We start from the raw sequence: 19,999 nt of genomic DNA, 5'->3' as shown, positions 1-19,999 counted from the left end.
AGGACACATCTGACCGCTGGAATGCTGCTGGGGTGAAGTTCCATGTTCCCAAGTTTGCCCTGAGAAGCCCCTGAAAGGCTCTCCCGAGCGGCCCTGTCCTGGGAAGGAAGCTGGCTCAGCCTTCCGAGGGTAGGGGCCCAGGAAGGGAGCCGCCCAGTGCCGCAGCCCCCAGAGGGTGGCCCTGGGGGCACCAGTGCAGGCGGGTGAGTGCTGCTCCACCGCAGGGAGCCAGGAGCCCCTCTGCCCAGAGCTCTGGGAAGCCCCCAGCCCCAGCCCTCCCGACTCTGACCCCTGGGGGCATAGCCCTGGACCCTTGTGGGTGGGTCTACAGCCCTCTGTCACCTGGGCAGCTGGGAGCCAGGCAAGAGGCCCCACTGAACTCGCCCCACGTCCTTTGAGGGCGGCGGTGCCATCCCCGCCACACCCCCGCCATCTTCTCTGGAGGACGTTTGAGACTCAGGTCACAAAGCTCCCGGAGGGCGGAGCCCAGCCTTATACCCAGACCCCCTGCGTCCTCTGTGACCATGGGCCGCCCCCTCCCCAGAGGCCTCAGCCGCAGCCCTCACCTCTCAGGCCACTTCTGCCTCCACCCACCCTCCCAGACCCCAGACCCCAGACCCCGGGCCCCCAGCCCGCTTTCCTCCACTCTGACCATCCCTGCTGCTGCCTCCTGACTCACCACATGACCCGAAGCATCCAGGCGGGGGGCACCAAAGACCCTGCGGGTCCTTGCCCTCCTCCTGCTAACATGGAGCCCGCACGCCCTCCCCTGACTCTGTGGGCTCCGTGGGTGCTTATCAAGAGTGCATGGGGGGACTTCTCTGCTGGTCAGTGGACAAGAATCCACCTGCCCATGCACAGGACACAGGTTCCATCCCTGGCCCAGGAAGATTCCACGTGCCTCGGGGCAGCTAAGCCCAAACGCCACAGGTGCTGAAGCCTGTGCGCCCCGGAGCCCGTGCTCTGCAGCAAAAGAAGCCACAGCAAAGGGAACTGTGCCCGCAGCTAGAGAGCAGCCCCCGCTGGTCAGGACTAGAGAAAGCCCTGCGGCAATAAGACGCAGCTCCACTGCTGCTGCTGCTGCTGCTAAGTCGCGTCAGTCGTGTCCGACTCTTAGCGACGCTGCGCAGCCAACATTAAATCAATTCATTAACTTTTTTTTTAAAAGAGCGTGCAGGGGTCCCTGGCATCCCTGTGGTTACCATACTGTTCTTTCACGGCTGAGGGCCCAGCTTCAATCCCCAGTTGAGGAACTAAATCTTGTAGGTCGCACGGCATGGCACGCCCCCTGCAAAAAAAGCCTAAGCACTCAGATACTTGTTCACCCACCATCACAGCACCATTATCGTAGCCAAAATGTGGAACAGCCCCAAGTGACCCTCGGTGGATGAATGGATAAGAAAATGTGGTCCATCCACAACGGACACGATTCAACTTTAAAAGAGGAAGGAGATGCTGGCATCTGCTGCAAGACATATGAACCTGGAAGACAATATGCTCGCTGAAGTCAGCCAGTAACAAAAGGACAAATGCTGTGTGACTCCGTTTAGAGGCGGCTCCCCCAGAGTCAAATTCATAGAGACGGAGAGTAGAGGCTGAGAGCCAGGGCCTGGGAGAGGGCGGGGGGAGTCAGCATTTAATGGGGACGGAGATTTTGTTCCAAGTGATGAAAATATTTCAGGTATGGATGGTGATGGTTACACAACGTCGTAAGTAACTTTAATGTCGCTGGATTGACATTTACAAATGGTTAAGACGGGGTAATGACTACCGTGTTCTACGTGTGTGCGTGCTAAGTCAGGCGTGTCTGACTCTCTTGCGACCTCATGGACTGGAGCCCACCAGGCTCCTCTGTCCATGGCATTCTCTAGGCAAGAATACTGGAGTGGGTTGCCATGCCCTCCTCCAGGGGATCTTCCTGACCTTTCTATCAGGGATAGAACCTGAGTTTCTTCTGTCTCCTGCATTGGCAGGCGGGTTCTTCACCACGAGAGCCGCCTGGGAAGCCCCACTGTGTTCTGAGTGTTTTGCCACAATTAACAGAAAGGGAACAGGGGACCGGCGCCACGCTGCTGGCTTCTGGTCCAGCCCAAAGACACTGGCAGCTTCTGCCTCCAGGACACTGGCTCTGGGGGCCCTGGGCTGCCACATGAGAAGTCCAGCTCCTCTGGAGAGGCCACAGGTGGGAACCCCAGCGGACAATCCCAGCTGAGCCCAGCCGTCCAGCCATCCCTGTCACGGTGCCCGGCATGTGACTGACCCTGTCTGGGACCCACCAGTCCAGCCCATCCCGGGCTGAGTGCCCCAGTGGCCTCTGGTCAGCGTCACGCAGAGCAGGAGCACCAGCTGAGCCCCGCCCGGATTCCTGAGCCAGTGTCTCGAGTGGCAGTGAGTGTTACGTGGTTCGTTACACAGCACGGGTCACCGGAGCACGCAGGAGGACAGACAGTCCAGGCACTGACCAGGCTGTGACTGACCCTCTCGCGGTGCCCAGAGCACGGGGACATCTGGGGGTGTTCAGGTGAGTCAGAAACGCACTTCTCTGGGGGCTCACACGAGCTCTTCAGGGCAAGGACAGTGGTGACGCGGGGCAGCACAGAGCTCAATGAGGGCACCCAGCCGGGGAGAAGGAAGGAGGGCCTCTGGGCTCTGAGCCGGCCAGGACTCTCTGAGCCCCTTTCTCCATCTGTGACATGACGACCACCAGACACCATAGTGTCAGGAGGAGACGGTCCAGGACACAGAGGTTCCCCAGCGCCTGACGACACGCCCCCTCACCTGCAGGAGGGGGGCCGGCCCCGAGGGATGCCCCACGGCGTTGCCCAGGGCCCTGCAGCAGAGGGAGCCACAGCCGCCCCCAGGGTGACCTGTATGAAGCCCTGCCCTCCATGGCTGCCCCTCCCCTGCCTCACCCCCCACCACCACCCTGCACACACCTGCTCAGACTCTCCTCTCGGGGTTGGCTGGTGGGGGTATCCCCGAGTCTTTCCCAGGATGGCCCTGAAGCCTGTCTTGCACAGGGAGGTCCGGGGATTGGGGAAGAAGCAGACAGGTCTGTAGTCGGTTCTTCAGTGGGCCAGCTGTGCACCCTTGGACAAGTCACCTAACCTCTCTGGGCCTTAGCAAATCAATGTCTGTGGATGGAGGGCTTGGCTTCTGGGTCATCACCAGCGTCTTCCTCGCGTGGCCCTTGACAGGGGCCCCTGCGGGGCCCCTGGTGTGCTGTGTGACTCTGCAGGCCCTGCGTCCCCTCTCTGGGCCTCAGATTCCTCCAGGTTCAGCTGAGGGGTCAGCCTGAGCAGCTGAGACCTGCCAAGCTCTCAGAACTCAGCTTATTGGCTGAGGAAGCACTGCCTAGGGGGCCACTTGGCTCTGCCCTGCTTCCTCCCCAGAAGGGATGGAAGGACAAGCTGGTCCTGGTGCCCCTGGGTGGGGAACGTGGGCGGGATTTTTGCCCCCACACCCCTCCCCGCCCCACCCTGCCCCGGCTCCTGCATCAGAGACAGGAATGACGGCCGCCTTCCAACCCTCGGGCAGTCTCTGGGGGCACCCCCACCCCGTGCCCACCTCCCCAGCTGTGGTCACTACAGCCCCCGGCCCCGGGCCCCCCACCCCACCCAGAATGTGCCTGTTGTCCTCGCTGCACCTGCTCTGGGCCGGACAGCCTGCCGGCCAGGATGAGCAACCCTGAGGTGACCCTGTGCACCATCACGGGGGTGGGGCCCCCCGCCCGCCTGCCCCTGGCAAGAGTCATGGTGAGGTGGGCTGGGAGGACACAGGCCGGGCAGGAGGAGCCGGCCGGGCATCTGACCCTGGGCCAGGAATGCGGCGAGCTGCCAGGGCCGCTCATCCTGGGCGGGCATCACAGGGCCATCCATCATTCCCAGCTGCCCGGAGAGTGAGCCCAGCTCTGGGCAGTGTGCCGGCCAGCTGGCCCCACCTGCCCTCCCTGTGACCTCGTTGTCCACAGGCACCAGCCACGGGGTCTCACGGACTATGCAGCCCACCCTGGAAGGGGGGTTGCAGCAAGAGGGAAGGTGGGTGCTCCCAGTGTGAGGGGAGGGGGTGCCTTTAGGGTTCTCCTGGGGCCCTTATGCAAGGAGGGGGCTAAAAGGGGAGAGTGGGCTCCTCAGATGGCTCGGTGGTAAACCATTCTCCTGCAACGCAGGTGATGTGGGACACCGGGGTTCGATCCCTGGGTCGGGAAGATCCCCTGGAGAAGGACATGGCAGCCCACTCCAGTGTTCTTGCTGGGAAATGGCGTGGAGAGAGGAGCCTGGTGGGCTACAGCCCATGGGGTTGCAAAGAGTTGGACATGACCCAGCGCACACACACACACACACACACACACTGCGGGGAGCAGTGCACATGAGCAGGTCGCCCGAACTCATCCAGAGCTGGCGTTTTCATAAGTGGAACTGCAGGTGGTCGAGAATGAGAGCAAGAATCAGAACCCCGGTCTGGACCCCCCACAGCATCCGCCCCCAAAGCCAGGGGGCACCTGGGCACCAGCCCCGCCCCCAACCAAGGTGGCCATGCCCTCCCTAGGCACCACCTGCAGGTGGCCATGGCCCCGCCTGCCCCCCCCCCGCCCCCCGTGCTCCGAGCAGGGGAGGGGGTGGGGAGGTGGGAGGGAGGGGCCGTCACCCTGATGAAGCCACCTCGCCACCCTAATGAAGACCTCATGCACCTCCAGTAACACTTAGCAAATCCGGGCACAAATAAATAACCCCCGTGCAATTGAATCAACCTTCAACTGATCAGCACAGCTAAACAAATTATCCCCAGGCCGGACGAGATTAAAAGGCCGGGCGTGCAGGCCGGGATCACTGGCAGGCGGGGTCGGGGGTGTAATGAGTTTAAGTCAAATCCCCCGTGTTCGTTTCTCTGGTTTTAGGACGCTCTGCTCCCAAAGTGCAGGCTCTCGGGGGCCACAGCCCTGGAGGGCTGCTGAGGGACAGCGGACACACGGCTGTGGGGACAGACGGGAGCTGGGAGGCCTTCGGGTACAGGAGAGAAGCTCCTCCTGCTGGTGGAGCCAAGTGAGATGTTCGAGGGAGATGGGCAGGGGGCCAGCAGGTTCTCACCCGCGCCCTCACCCTGCACCCCACAGCGCCACGGCCCACGCTGCATCCAGACCCTGGGCATCTCTACTGTGCCAGGCCATGCCCCAGAGACTCCCCGGCCCCCAGCCCCATGCAGGGGTGCTGGGGTCTCCCCCAGACACACGGCGGGTGAAGAAGCCCCTCAACAGGCCCGAGGCCATGCAAGGCCTGTGTGTCGACAACCATGGCAGTCAGCGGAGAAGGTTACTGTCTCCAGCCTCGCTGGGCGAAGCCTGCTGTCCCCAGCGTGGCACAGCCGAGGGAAGGGCTCGGACAGCAGGGGACTTGCTGGCGGCAGCTGACTGACCGCCGGAGGGCCCAGCAGAACGCAACCTGGGCGGATGTCAAGCCCCCACCGCATGCCCCCGCGCACCAGGACTCTGACCAGTCACTCTGGAGGTTGGCCAGGATGGAGGTGTGGCGCAGCCCGCCTGCCCCCGTTGGCGAGGATGAGGACAGACACGGCGCGCAGGAGTGCAAGGCCCCTGAGGGGGCCGCGCCCACGGGGGTCCCCCCACAGCCTCCCTTCCCAGGGCCACTCGTGCGTCTCTACAGAAGTGCCTGCCGTGGCCAGGAGGGGCCATGCCCTTCGTGGGGGGCGGGCGGCGAGGAGCCTGAGTACAAGGAGGACTGTCAGATGATGGGGTCGAGGGTCGGGAGCTCATCCCCGTAGAGGCGGTGAGCCGGGCGGCGGGCGGAGGGCAGGTGGGGCCCCAGGAGGGACGAGAGACACACAGCTGCAGGCACGCAGGTGCACACACGGGCAAACGCTTACCCACGCGTGTGCACACAGCGCACCGTCCCCAGCAGCCCTGCCAGCATACACCGTGCGGTTCTGCTCAGGGGGTTGTTTTATTGTTTAGTCGCTCAATTGTGTCCGACTTTCTGCAACCCCATGGACTGTACCCTGCCAGGCTCCCCTGTCCATGGGATTCTCCAGGCAAGAGCAGTGGAGTGGGTTTCCGTTTCCTTCTCCAGGTGATGTCTTGGAAAAGACAAAACCGCGGGGACAGAGAAGAGCCCAGGGGTCATGCGGGCGGGGAGCCAGGGGAGCTGGGGGCGGGGCATGTGATCGCAGTTACGTGACGACATGTATTTGTCAGAACTCAGGATGGCATGCCAAGGGCATCCCCCGCATGGATGTCAAGCCTCAATTTTTAAGAAGACTAAAAACCTGCTCTAAGAGTCCTACTGTTTATTCAGGGAAAGTCACAGCCCCGAGGGCCCCAAGGCTGAGCCCCGGGGGAGGCTTGTTCTCCGTCCCCCAGCCATCCAGTCCTGTCTGAGTGATGCTCCGGGGCCACATCCCAGCAAGGGGCAGCTCGGACCCCACAGCGGCCCCTGTAGAAAGCCTGGAGAGGCCCGTCCTCCCCGCGGAGTCTGCGCAGCCCACGCTTCTGATCATGGACTGCAGGGGAGGCACCTGGATGCCTGACCTTGCTCCCCTTCTCTCGGTGGCACCCCGAAGCGCAAAGCTAAACCTGAGGCCAATCTTAGCGAACGTGGGGCCCAGAAGCTGGCGGGACCCACGGCCGCGACGGTCTCGGCCTGCGGTACTTCCTAGGGCTGAGGGCAATGCCCACACGGGGCTCACCCCACGGTCTCGTCCAGTGGTACTTCCTACGGCTGAGGGCAATGCCCACACGGGGCTCACCCCACGGTCTCGGCCAGTGGTACTTCCTAGGGCTGAGGGCAATGCCCGCACGGGGCTCACCCCACGGTCTCGTCCAGTGGTACTTCCTACGGCTGAGGGCAATGCCCACACGGGGCTCACCCCACGGTCTCGGCCAGTGGTACTTCCTACGGCTGAGGGCAATGCCCGCACGGGGCTCACCCCACGGTCTCGTCCAGTGGTACTTCCTACGGCTGAGGGCAATGCCCACACGGGGCTCACCCCACGGTCTCGGCCTGTGGTACTTCCTACGGCTGAGGGCAATGCCCGCACGGGGCTCGCCCCACGGTCTCCCAGGTGTGGGGGCTGGACCTGAGCTTCCTGCTAGCCCTGCAGCCCGTGGCTCAGAGTCCAGGCCCCAGGACAAATTACAGATGCTGACACCTCTGAAGGACAAAGAGCTTTGTCATCAGGTGGCTCTTTGGATGGGGAGAGAGACAGAGAGGGAGGCATGGGGAGGGGAGGGAGAGACAGAGCGGGAGAGTGGGTGGGCTGGGGTGGGAGGAAGGGTGGGTGGGCAGCGGGGGGAGGGAGCCAGAGAGCAGAATCGGCCTCTGGCCTCTGGGAAGACGCAGGATGGCTGATGAGGTGGAAGGGCCTGAGGGGAGGAGGCGGACAGGGCCCTTCCTCTGCCCGCACTGGGGTTGGCTGGTCCCTGCTCCATACGCTGAGTGAGTTCTGTGGCCTCTGCTGCCCCCCAGGGGTGTTCGCTGATAACGCAGGGACTCCCCGCCCAGCTCCTTGGTCCCAGACCCTACTCAGGCCCCAGCCTGGGTCCACCCGGGGCTCTGGGTGCGTGTGCACGGGACAGAACCCCCTGACAGCCAGGACTACATCTCCTTCTTTCCCCTTTGTACTTCCCTTCTGAAATATGCTACAGATTCAAATGGTACAGAGATGCGTGGCCGTGGAGACCGAAAGCCCCACCTAACTCTTCACCCCCACCAGCCCAGAAGGCCAGCGTCGTGATGGGCCTTTTCAGCAGGCAGCGGGCCCTGTGTCTCAGGACCTCGCTGCGTGTGCATCCGTCTCCTTACGTCTCAGAGCTGTTTTCCTCGAGGAGTGTTGGCACTGTGCTTCCGGCCTGCTTTGGAAGTCTCATCCGCTTCCTTTGCTGGGGTGGGGCTTCTCCTGCTTCTTCCTGACGCTGCCTTGACCCGCAGCCGCTTGCTCATCGTCCGTCTCTTGTCTGCAGTGAGGCGGTGGGCATCTGGGGGCCCTCAGACCAGCTCCCCGCAGAGGATGTCCGCTGACTGCGTGAGCAAGCAAACATTTCACCGCCGGGTGGATGGAGACGGACGCGTGGAGAGAGTGTAGGGATGAACGTATGAATGGATGGACATACAGATGCACGCGCGGATTCGAGGGCTGAACGGCCTCCCACCGCAGGGACGGCGCGCGCGGCGCTTATCCGTTTGCCTGTCCATGGACACTTGGTCGCTTCCGCCTCCTGGCTACAGGGGTCAATTCCGCGGTGAACACGTGTGTGCATGTTGACATCTCGCTTCAAGGCCCTGCTTTCAGTTCTTCTGAGCAGACCCACCTTGATCACATCATGATTCCGTGTTTTGAGGAACCGCCACATGGCTTTACCCAGCGACCGCACCATTTACAGCCCCCCAAACAGCGCCCAGCTCCCCCACACCCCGGCCAACGCTTGTTCTCGCCACATCTGTGTATACACGAGCCATCCCAACAGGTGTGACGGGCCCCTGTTTAAAGGCAGTCACTGCCTTGGGTGGGGGTGGGAGCTTCCTACTGTTTCTGTCTGCTCTTCGCTTGAATCATTTCCTTGCCCTTCTTTAATTTACAAAGCTTAGGATTCACTCACAACACACAGTTCTGAGTGTAGACGAGTGCTCAGGCACCATCACACTCAGGACACGGCAGATCCGTCCTCCCCCAGCGTCCCCTTTTCATTCACACTTGCCCCTCACCCCTGCCCTGCAACCACTGATCCGTACAGAATCCCGCCTTTTCCAGAACATCGCCTGAGCTGATCCGCAGAGCACACTGCCTTCCCTGTTTGGCTTCCTTCCTGGCTCTGTTCTTGAGACCCGTCCCACCATCAGAAGCCCCGATGACTCCTTCCTTCCTATCAGAGAGCAGTGCTCCGTCCGCAGATGCACACAGCTTGTCGTCTGTGCGCCTGCTGGAGACAACTGGGTCATATTCAGGTTTTGGTCAGTGAGAACGCCTGTGTGCAGGCGTTGGTACGGGCATGACATCCGTGTCTCCCAGGCAAACAGCAATGCGTAGGGAGTCGTGTGGCAGGCGCGTGTTCACCTCCGCGAGGAGCAGCCACGCTGCTTTTCAAGGTGCCCGCCCTGCCCAGCATCCCCAGCAGTGGTGCAGGGGTGCCCCAGCTGCTCCATGTTCCCCCCAGCACTTGGCGTGGGGGGTCCCTGCGGAGTTCAGCTGTGTGTCTTGCTGGAGACGCTCTAGTAGCCACATCTCTTGCAGTCATCGACCCACACTGACTCACAGAACCGCAGATGCTAGGTTTGGAAAAGCCTTCAAACTCTTCTGAGTCCAGTCCCCTCAGCACAGACACCCTAGCACAACCGTTACCCCAGTGACCGCCCAGCCTCAGCACCTCTGGAGGGAGCGTGCTCACCACCTCCCGTGCAAGGCCCAGCGTCCCCGGTGGCCAGACGGTCCCTGTGTTGTGCCCAGTCTGCCTTCCCAGACCCTCCGTGGGGTACAGGCCCCAGCCCAGTGCGCAGATGCAGAACGGCCTTCAGGAAGGTGAGCCCGCCTCTGACCTCCCCAGACAGCTCCACGCCCTCCCTGCTTGGACGAGACCGACGCCGGGTTCCCCCCACCCCGCCCGGCCCTGTCCCCATCGCAGGCCCGGAGCTCAGAGGATGGATCAGAGGCACCTGGAGGCCACCCAGCCTATTTTCCCATTTTACAGATGAGGAAATGGAGGCCCAGAGCACAGAAGGGCATGGTCCGTGGTCATCAGAAGTTAGTGCCAGGGCCCAGGGACAGGGCTTCATCCTACCCCTCCCCACGCCCACCCACTACCCTGGACCCCTGTCTCACACCAACTAGAATACAATCCAACCTGGCCAAGCTTTATCAAAGCCATGTGCTGGCTTTCTGTCCTCTCCCTGTAAGAGAGGACAGGATGACCGATAACCAGCCTGGCAGGCTCTGTCGTTCAGCTCGACACGGGGCGATAAGACGGCTTCTCATCAGGGGAAATAACTTCTTAAAATATTGAAAGAAAGGCTTTTGGAAATTGCACTTGGATTAGGGTTTCATTTATTAAAGAACTAAACAAATAGTGTAAGATATGAGTACAAGGAAGTTTTCAATCTCTCTAATGAGGGCAGGAAGCTTCGCTCCAGGAACAAAAATACTGAAGCCTGAGTTCAGCAGAAAACAAGGCAACCAGCTAAACTCTTAATTCTGTGCCCTGCTGAAATTAGGTGCAAAAACAGAGGATTTTCTTTGTGTTTACCATATGACGTTAAATAAAAATACTCCTGCTGACATAAAGCTCCACAGCCGGGGGCACCGCCAGGCCACGCGCGGGCACCTGGCCGGAGAGCTGGCACCGGCCTCCACAAGCAGGTGCTGCTTCCACTCCCGGCCTGGGGAAGAGGATTTATGCCCTTTCTGGTGAAACACTCCCTAGACCCTTATAAACTGGGCTCGGTGTCGATGGTGTTTGTTTCCCTCAAGAAAAGTCAGAATTTCAGGGAGTCCCAGGGTTTTGTTCCTGCAATAAAATACATGTGATTTTCAATGGGTTGCCTTTAATCTTTATATCCTTCCCCCTCCCTCAACTTAGATAAACCTAGTTCGTAAAAAAGTCACGGTGCACCACCTTTTCCCAGATAACTGGGTTCAGTGAAAGGCCGCTTCTGGGGCCCAGAGCCTCCTGGCTGGGGACCATGCTGCTGCTCATTCAAGGCTCTTTGCAACCGCCGAGCGGGGGCGCCCCACACCACACAGGTGACTGCCGGGCACGCGGCCACGCCTTGAGACTAGGCTGCACCCTGCCGAGGGCAAAGAGCAGCGGCAGGCTGGGGGTGACAAGCGGGGTCCGCAAGCACGAAGGTGCCCCATCCTTGACCGCAGGGCTGCCGAGTGGACCGAGGTCTGCGGACACCCTGAGGCTGGCCGTGGTTGCCACGCTGGCCCTCTCGGCCCCGCAGCTCTTGCGCCTGCTTCTGAACACACGTCCTGCTTCAGCAAGACGCGGCGTCCGCGTCATCACAGCCTTTCTCCAGAGAGAGGGCCATGGCAGCAGTACCTCCCCGCCCCGACGGTCCCCAGGATGCTGCTCTGATACCAGACTCGGCATCGAGGGGAATCAGGGACCGAGCCTCTCCCGGTCTTTCTGCTGCTTGCAAAAGCTTGGCGCACGGAGCGGTTGGTGTCACGGATCACGAGAGGGCCTGTGCGTAGGGCACTGCCAGTGGAACTCAATGACCCGTGAGCGGAAGGAGACTGTAAGCGCCTCGTATGGGCCAGGCCCTAAAGGAGGCCCTTCTGCAAGTGGGATGTCATTTAATCCTCCCAAGTGTTGAACGAGCAAGAATGGGTTCCTCCAAGAGGGAAAAGCACTGACCCAGGCCACAGCACAGATGAGTCTCGAAGGCTGAGGGAGGAAGTCAGACATGACAGGCCACAGAACTCAGCCCATCTGAAGGAAATGCCCAGGACAGGCTGAACCACAGAAGCAGGAAGTAAACGAGTGGTTTCCACTGCTGCTGCTGCTGCTAAGTCGCTTCAGTCGTGGCCGACTCTGTGCGACTCCATAGACGGCAGCCCACCAGGCTCCCCCGTCCCTGGGATTCTCCAGGCAAGAGCACTGGAGTGGGTTGCCATTTCCTTCTCCAATGCATGAAAGTGAAAAGTGAAAGGGAAGTCGCTCAGTCATGTCCAACTCTTAGCGACCCCATGGACTGCAGCCTTCCAGGGTCCTCCGTCCATGGCATTTTCCAGGCAAGAGTATTGGAGTGGGGTGCCATTGCCTTCTCCTGGGAAGTCCTAAATATTCTGCCATTCCCACTCACAACGTCTTGTTTGACATATAGTATTTAGGAGCACTGTTTAAACTCCTAGATACACGGGTTAATGCTTTTGCATTAACTTTTTGTTTTTTTGACCGAGCCACACAGCTTGCAGGATCTTAGTTCCCCGACCAGGGACTGAACCCACGGCAGTGAAAGCTCCAAGTCCTAATCACCAGACAGCCAGCGAACTCCTGATATTAAAGCCCTGCGCCCCGGCTGCGTCTAGGCCTGCATTACAAATGTAATCTCCAATGGCTGCGACCCGGACTGGCCGAGAGAGGTGAGAGCGAGCACCCTTTATACAAACAAAGCGGGACTTCCCTGGCGGTCCAGTGGTTAGGACTCAGTGTTCTCACTGCTGCGGCCCCAGGTTCAACTGCTCGTCAGGGAAGTGAGATCCTGAAAGCCAGGAGGTGCAGTCAAATGAATAAGTAAAGGGGTTCCACTAACTGCTGCGTCTCATAAAAATTTAGAGGGATGTTGCCTCTACAAGACCAAGGCAAACCCTGGCAATGCCTTACCTGTTCCAAGACTGCGATACCTGGAAGTCTTGCTGGTCCAGGTTTCAGCTGCCTGAGTGCCTGCAGTCAGGAGGCTGCAGAGGAAGAGACATTGTCATAACACAAGAAGTTTCATGAATGAATTGACTATTTGCATAGTTGGACTCCGCTCAGGCGTCCCTCACTGTGTAGCTCCAGAATCTACTTCTCTCCGCCTCTTTCTCTGTCTCTCTCTCTCTCTCTCTCTCACACACCCCCAACACTGAACGCCCTGGGAATCATGTTGTGAGGCTGTGGAAGTGCAGTGCAGATCAAGTCAGGTTGTAAATCTTGCAAAAGATGCAAAATTTCAGAAAGTCCATAAATGAAATGCTGAGGGATGTTCAGACCTGGCCCAAAGCCATTGGCAAGTGTGGGAGGGCCTGACTGTGCAACCGAGGACCAGGAAACTGACAAAGCTGGTGTCAGGCTGGGGCTCCCACTGTGAGTGACGTGAACAGCAAGGGGCTAGGAGAGGCTCCTGGGGAAATGGATGCTGAGCGTATATATCTCAGCACAACTGACCCTTTTTATGACAGAGCTGGGGAAATCATACACGATGTGAAGGAGAACGTGGAGAGCAAGCATACAATTTGTTGGGAAAATTATGACTTGCCAACACTCCACCTGATTAATTCTTCGCTGGTTCTACAACTCATCATTGCATTAAGAACCTAAATTTCCTTGAATACGAGACAAATTCAAGATACTCCCCCTCCTTTTTTTTTTTTTCAAGAGAAATTCTCAAACTCTTTTGCCCCACCACTGACATCATTACTATGTCATTCCCATTTTTAGTGAATTCATTTAAGGGATCTTTCTTTCCAGTTCAAGTCTCATCTTGCACTCAAGTAGTCAAGGGCAGGCTCGATATTATAACTGTGTAAATTCTGCTCACACACCCACTCAGGCCACCAGGAAGTCCCTTGCCTGGACGGCCATCACCTCAGTCTGGGACAGCATCTCACCTCATATGTCCTTCATACTCAGGCTTTACCAAAGATCTAAACCAAAGAATGCCATCATAAAAACATTATCCAGTTTAGGGACTTCCCTGGCAGTCCAACAAAAATAAGAGTTCACCTTCCAACACAGGGGCTGTGGCTTCTATCCCTGGTCAGGAAGCTAAGATCCCACAAGCCTCAAAGCAAAAATCCAAGACATAAAACAGAAGTAATATTACAACAAATTCAACAGAGACTTAAAAAATGGTCATCAAAAAGAATCTTTAAAAACTATCTACTTTGTTCTTCAGCATCTCGTTAATAAAAGCGATAAGCTTATTCCAGACTTGGGGGTTTGTTTTGTTTGGGTGGGTTTTTTCGGGGGGGGTCAGATTTCTCGTACCTATTTGCCTTCAGAGAAAGAATGCATGAGTTGGTAAATAAAAGTAAATGAACCTTTTACAGGTTTCACACGGCAATACATTGGCAATTGGCTTTTGAGGCACATGAGGATGGATGGGTGTTTAAATTTAGAGCCAACAAAAACCTAGACCTGCCTGAGAAACTGTATGCTTCTTCTTTTGAATATTTGGAGAAGGCAACAGCACCCCACTCCAGTACTCTTGCCTGGAAAATCCCATGGATGGAGGAGCCTGGAAGGCTGCCATCCATGGGGTTGCTAAGAGTCAGACACGACTGAGTGACTTCACTTTCACTTTCTCCTAATCTTTCCCTTGGTGAACTGGCTGCAAAAAAGCTCAAAATACAAGGTTTCTCTTGACTTTTATGTCTGTCTTGATCATTTTTTGCAGACAAGCCTTTTTCTTTCATGCCACCAGAAATCACTGTGCAAGGAGCATGCTTCATTTGACATAACTTGGATTGTGCACGGAGTTATCAAACCCTGAGAAAAAGCAGTAAGGATAGGAGGGTGCCACCCAGGGCTTCCCAGGTGGCTCAGGGGTAGTCTGCCTGCTAAGGCAGAAGGCACAGTTTCAATCCCTGGGTCGGGAAGACCCCCTGGAGGAGGAAATGACAACTCACCCCGGTATTCTTGCCTGGGAAATCCCATGGACAGAGGAGTCTAGTGGGCTACAGTCCATGGGGTCGCAGAGCTGGACATGACAACAGGGCTTCCTAAGGGGTTAAGTGATGTGGACAGGCCTGGCCGGGGGGAGTCCGCCGTGACAGGCCGTCAGGAAGACGGACAGGTTCCTCAGGGGTGTTCATCTCTCCAGGGAGAGGCTCAAGACTCTGATTACTGCAGGGTCAGCACAAGACCCTCCTCTGCCAACACCACTTCAGCTCAGAGAGAGAGATGTGTGCAGGGCGTGTGGGGGGCTCTCAGACCCCTGGGGGGACTAGAAGTTATCCTGCTTCAGGACAGCACTGCCCCTGCTCTTCCCCTTTACCTGGGCGAGCGCATCATGAGACCAGTAATCAAGGGTAAAATTCGGAAGGCCAGATTCCGCCCCTCTCAGCTGTGTGGCCTTGGGCGACTCCGGTGAGCCTGAACCTACCATCTATATGACAGGGATGGTAACGTGTCTACTCAGTGGGGTTGAGATTAAACACGTTACTGCAGGAAAGCACTGAGCACAACTCCTGGCGCACACTAAGTGCCAGATAAATGCCAGCTGTCATCATGCCCTCGGCCGTGGACGGCTGGCCCAGAGGGGCTCGTGAGGGCAGAGGCGCCTGGCACACCACGAGGGGCTCAAAGGCCCTAGTCAGGGAGTTCCCGAGAGGTCCAGTGGTTAAGACTCCACACTTCCAATGCAGCAGACGCGGGTTCAATCCCTGGTCGGGGAACTAAGGTCCCACATGCCACGTGGTGCAACCAAAAGCGGTCTCTACAACCTCAGTGACTCTCAAATATATGCATTTTGCTGTGTGGGCCTTCGTCGCCACCAGGACTTCTCTCTAGCTGCAGCGAGTGGCGGATACTCTCTAGCCGCAGTGCATGGGCTTCTCATGGTGGTGGCTTCTCTCCCTGTGGGTTTCGGAGCACAGGCTAAGAAGCTGTGCACAGGTGGAGCTGCCCCTCTGGATGTCGACTCTTTCCGAACCACGAATTGGACCTGTCTCCTGCCCTGACAGGCAGATTCTTTACCACTGAGCCCCCAGGGAAGCCCCCAAAAGATACTTTTTTTAAAAAAAAAGGCTTTTGTTACTGCCAGGCAGAGCATACTGACATTCTCTCCTAGACCAGACTACTCCCTGAACTGTTTTTTAAAAAATTCTCTGCCACAGTTTATTTAATCTTGGCTGCGCTGGGTCTTCACTGCAGAGCTTGGGCTTAGCGGCAGCATGTGGGATCTCGTTCCCTGACCAGGAATGGAACCCTGCGCTGGGAGCACTGTCTTATCCACTGGCCCACCAGGGAAGTCCCTCTGAACTCTTTCCCAACTAGGCACTCACTTTTGGACTTCTGTGGTATCTCTGCATTTTCCAGTCTTAGCAAGAACTGCCCCCCGACCCCATCCTGCATGTCAGGTAACCACCAATGTCTAACCAGCTCCTCATTCTCCATCGTCCCCCAGGTGGTCTGAGGCCACGTTGGCCTGCCTCCAGCAGGAATTCTGCTGGGTTTTCCCGCCTAGAAACCCCTCACCCCCTTTTCCTCTTAGTAATTTCCCACCCACTGACCCTATCCTGAACCTTGGCTGTAAATCCCCACTGGTTCCTGCTGCTCTAAGTGAAAAATGTCACCTGCTCTATCAGTAAGCAGATGTTGCAGCCTACAAGCCGTCACATCACAGCTGCCCGACGGTGCACCCTGAGGGGACTCGGGTGAGAAAGCACGGGACGCTGGCCCCGGGAAGCTGAAGTGCACATCAAAGGAACGTAAGAAAGCGCTGAATTCCTGGAGATGCCTGGTTTTCCTGTATTAAGCAATCTTCTGACTTTCGGACTACCTAGTCTTTGTTGCAAACACCCTTATATACCCTGGCTCCGCCCTCACCTCTTCGGGGCAGTCCCTCAGCTATCCGAGATGCTGCGTCCTGGGCTTAAGTCCTCAGTTTTGTCCAAGGAATAAAACATAACTCCCGACTTTTAGGTCGTGTGTTTTTTTTCAGTTAACAGGCATTTGGGTGAACCCAGAGGGCCCCACACTGAGGTCTCTTGCGCCCTACGTTAAGGGTCCTGACGGGGATGTTTTCGGCGCTTAAAGTGACGTCCAGCCCTGCTTTTCTCTCAGCTCCCCGTGCTTCCTTCAAGGTCCAGGAACCCAGGGCCAAGGGGCCAGAAACCCTGTTTCTGAGGTTCCTCAACCACAGAGCTGCAGAGTCTCCCTCAGGAGGGCGCGGGGACACCCTTCTGGAGAAGTCAGACTCCCCTCGCCTGAGGGCCAGGTGCCGAGAGGCCCAGGGGTTGGTGCTGCAGCCCCTTTTCGCAAACATGGCGCCCAGCCCTCGCTGCCCGGGCGCGCGGAACCCCACAGCACAGAGTCCCGAGGCCGCAGCGGGAGCCGGAAGTCCCGCAGGCTGCACTTCCGGGGGAGGGGAGGGCTCGGCGCTCGCAGGGCGGGGCCTGTCGGGGGCGGGCCCGCGGAGCCCGCGTGCGTCACTTCCGGGCGCGGCGCGGTGAGCGCGGGCGGCATGGCGGGTGGCAGGGTAGTGGGCGTCCGGTGGGGCTGGAGCCGGGCGGAGAGGCTGGGCGCCCCCAGGGGCTCCGCCTGGCCCCCGCCGCCCTCGTCCCCGCGCTGTGGTAGGGGTGCTGCTGCTTCTGTGGGACCGACGGTTTCCTCAAACGCAGGAAACGATTAGTGGGCGGACCGGAGGGGCGGCGGAGGCGCGGCCCGCTGCTCTGCCGGGTTTCCGAACCTGCGGCGCCTACTCCCCCTGCGAGGGCGGGCCGCCGGGACTCAGGGAGGGCCCTCGGGGTGGGGCGGGGCCCTCGCGCGGGGAAGAAGAGTCCTCGTCTGCCTCCATCGGGAGCAGCATTCTTTGATATCTAGCCTGGGTACCTCTGTGTCTGAGTGAATCCAGAAAGTTCCGGGCGAATAAAGCTTGTGTGGGCGAACAGACAGGCTTTTGAATGGGCATTTCTCTTTTAATGCCAAATAGTGTTTATTCTGGAGCTCCCAGGCTATCTGCCATCGATTGATTTACTTTTTTTTTCTTAAGATAAATGTAAGGTGCCATCGAGCAGACTCCGCAATGGAAGGTAAACCCTTGCTGACGTCCAAGCAGAAGACTGCGGTGGTGTGCGGAGTCCCCACCCAGGTGGTCTGCACGGCCTTCAGCAGCCACATCCTGGTGGTGGTGACCCAGCTGGGGAAGATGGGTACCCTGGTCTCCCTGGAGCCCAGCAGTGTGACTAGTGACGTCGGCAAGCCTGTGCTGACCACCAAAGTCCTCCTCGGGAAGGATGAGGTAATGTGGCTGGGAAGGGCTCCCAGTGCCCGTACTTTGTCAGGATGTGGAGCATCTAGTAGGCAAGCGCACCCCTGTCCCCCCACCACCACAGCCCAGGGCAGCACTGCGCGGGCCCCGAAGATAATTGGAGGGTGTCCACCTGCTGCATGCAGCCCATCAGCATTTTATCAGACACACGCAGAGGCATTGGTTTTGTAATGCAAGCCTGTGCCACAGTTTGACCCCATCATAGTACCTCATGGTAGTGAGAGCCGTTCTGCCCCGTTCGGGAAAGATCATCTGTGAGGTCTGACAGGCTTTCCCTCTGTGGACTCTCATGGCCCTTCCAGAGTAGAGAGAACCCTGAGAGAGAGGGGCCGGGAAGCTGGCCTGGGCTCCTGAGAGGCACTGCATGAAGCCGTTAAGAAGAAAAAGGTTTCCTTCAGTTACAGTGGTCTTCTCCCCTTCCCTCTTCAGCCTCTCGTCCATGTCTTCGCAAAGAACCTGGTGGCATTTGTGTCTCAAGAAGCTGGGAACAGAGCCGTTCTTCTTGCCCTGGCCACGAAGGACAAGAGCATGGAGGCAGTGAAGGCCCTGCAGGAGGTGATCCAGGCGTGCCAGGTGTGGTGACCCTGGCGTGGCCACCCCTGCCATCCAGGAGGGCCATGCGGCAACTTAGACACCTTCGCAAGGATCTGAAGGTGCTCCTTTGGTTAGAAGCAGGAGCTCTCTGGCTGGAAGAAACAGATGCCTCGGGCTGGCCTTGGTTTGGAGGCTGACGGCCCCTGTGGAGGGACAGGAAGCGCGTCCTGAGAAGGTTGCGAGTCCTCCTCCCCAGGTCCAGAGCCTCACGTGTGTGAGAAGTGACGGATGAGCCATGGCCCTCAATTGTTGGGGGAAGTTTTTTTTATTATTAAAAATAAATGCATATCCCCAAATACCTTACCATTCTTCTTAACAACGCTGAGAAATGTCAGGCACACGACATACGTTCATTGCAGTGAACAGCTGGGGGAAGGAAAATCTATTTGGCAAAAGCTCGATCTGAGGTTCACATGGTAAGACGGCTCCAGGAGCTGACTCTGCCCCCTCCCTCATCCTGCTCCTCTTCCCGTGGGTTTTCTGATCCTTCCGTCGCCCAGATGCCGCTCGCGGCCTCTCGATGGGCTGGCACCCTAGCTTCCAGAGCCACGTGCTTAAATGCAGAGGGTAGAGGTGCATCCCCCCACCGACGCAGGTGCTCGTGGGAACGGCCGGGGTGCAGAAGCTCAAACTGGGACGTTAGGGGCTGTCGGGGACTGGTGATGGCGAGACCACGCTTCTGGTCTAAGCTGAGAAGGACTCGAGTGGGGTTGCTGAGCATGGGACAGAAGACAGCCTTGTTCAAAGGCTCGTTCCCTCAGCAGATGCCGGGGCCCCCGGGGAGGCACGTTCACAGCCCCTCAGGACCGTCGGGTAAACCCACAGGCACACACCAGCTGTGGGGTGACCCGGTGACCTGTGTCAGGAGGGCCAGGCAGTCACACGAGGGTCCACCAGACTTCCTAGAGCGGAGCAGATGCCCCTGTGTGGGGAGCTGGAGGGACCTGGGAGCCAGGCCCCACCAGGGGAAACGGGCAGATCCATGCTGGGCAGCTCAGGGCTCTTCGGCGGCCACACCTGGCTGGGGGCTCTGGGTCCACCTCCCTGCTGCTCGCTCTCAGCCCTGGCCTTTCTCCTGAGAAGACCCTGCCTGGCGTCTGCACTTGGAGGGCCTGCACGGACGCTTTAAAGGCCAGAAAGCAGCTGACCAACAGGAGAAGGGAAAGGCCTGTCCACCCACATGAGAGGGCCCGAGGGGTGACACAGGTCACGGCAGGTGTGGGGACACAGACACCAGAGTAGAAGAGGTGTATTGGGAGGTCAGCAGCACCTGGGAATGATGGGGGTCACAGCTCCTGGAGGACCGGCGCCTGGCCGGGCACACGGGGCGACGCGAGCACCGCTGGGCCGGAGCCGCCTCCATCCGTATCAGCCTGTAATTAGCACGCTTGTCGTCTAGGCATCAGACGAGTCTGGAAACGCTTCTCCTGCTTGGCCAGCCGGGAACCTGAACCTCGGGTCAGGCTCCAGCCTGGGGCTAAGTCCAGATTTGCAGCTTTGGTTTTCTGACTTGGCCCCTAAATGTACGAGAGGTCTGGCTCACCCTGCCTGTTGGTGAGCTCTGGGCTCACCCTTCAGTCCTGGTAACACGTTTAATCCTCCCGCCCACCCAATGAGGTCTACACAGCAGTTGAGGAAACAGAGGCACGCTGCCACCAAGCGGCAGGGCTGGGGTTTGAAGCAAGCAGAGGGCCCCGAGGGAC

General features: G+C 58.5%; 1 protein-coding gene across 3 annotated transcripts; it reads left to right on the top strand.

The window, feature by feature from the left end:
* The first annotated feature begins 16,774 nt into the window (after window positions 1-16,774).
* Window positions 16,775-18,592, top strand: PSMG3 (proteasome assembly chaperone 3). Of its 3 annotated transcripts, none has more exons than XM_086376987.1 (3): window positions 16,775-16,880; window positions 17,424-17,672; window positions 18,132-18,592. In XM_086376987.1, exons 2-3 carry the CDS (start codon window positions 17,457-17,459, stop codon window positions 18,282-18,284), a joined length of 369 nt encoding a protein of 122 aa, XP_086233113.1. In that variant the 5' UTR covers window positions 16,775-16,880; window positions 17,424-17,456; the 3' UTR covers window positions 18,285-18,592. The 3 variants fall into 3 exon arrangements, with proteins under 3 accessions (XP_086233113.1, XP_086233110.1, XP_086233112.1); XM_086376984.1 differs by having other exon boundaries at window positions 16,856-16,910; XM_086376986.1 differs by having other exon boundaries at window positions 16,856-17,004.
* Window positions 18,593-19,999: the final 1,407 nt, after the last annotated feature.

Source organism: Bos grunniens, chromosome 25 (genome assembly GCF_055505025.1).
Source record: "Bos grunniens cultivar Pamir isolate PY7600 chromosome 25, Bosgru_T2T1.0, whole genome shotgun sequence".
NCBI lineage: Eukaryota > Metazoa > Chordata > Mammalia > Artiodactyla > Bovidae > Bos > Bos grunniens.
The sequence above is the reverse complement of the archived record's forward strand: the minus strand, read 5'-3'. Positions and strand labels throughout refer to the sequence as shown.

What these genes read in the sequence shown, in the direction of transcription:
- PSMG3 (XM_086376984.1), top strand. An exon ending in TCCTCCTCGGGAAGGATGAG is followed by an intron (nt 17,673 to 18,131) that starts GTAATGTGGCTG and finishes TTCCCTCTTCAG; the next exon opens with CCTCTCGTCCATGTCTTCGC.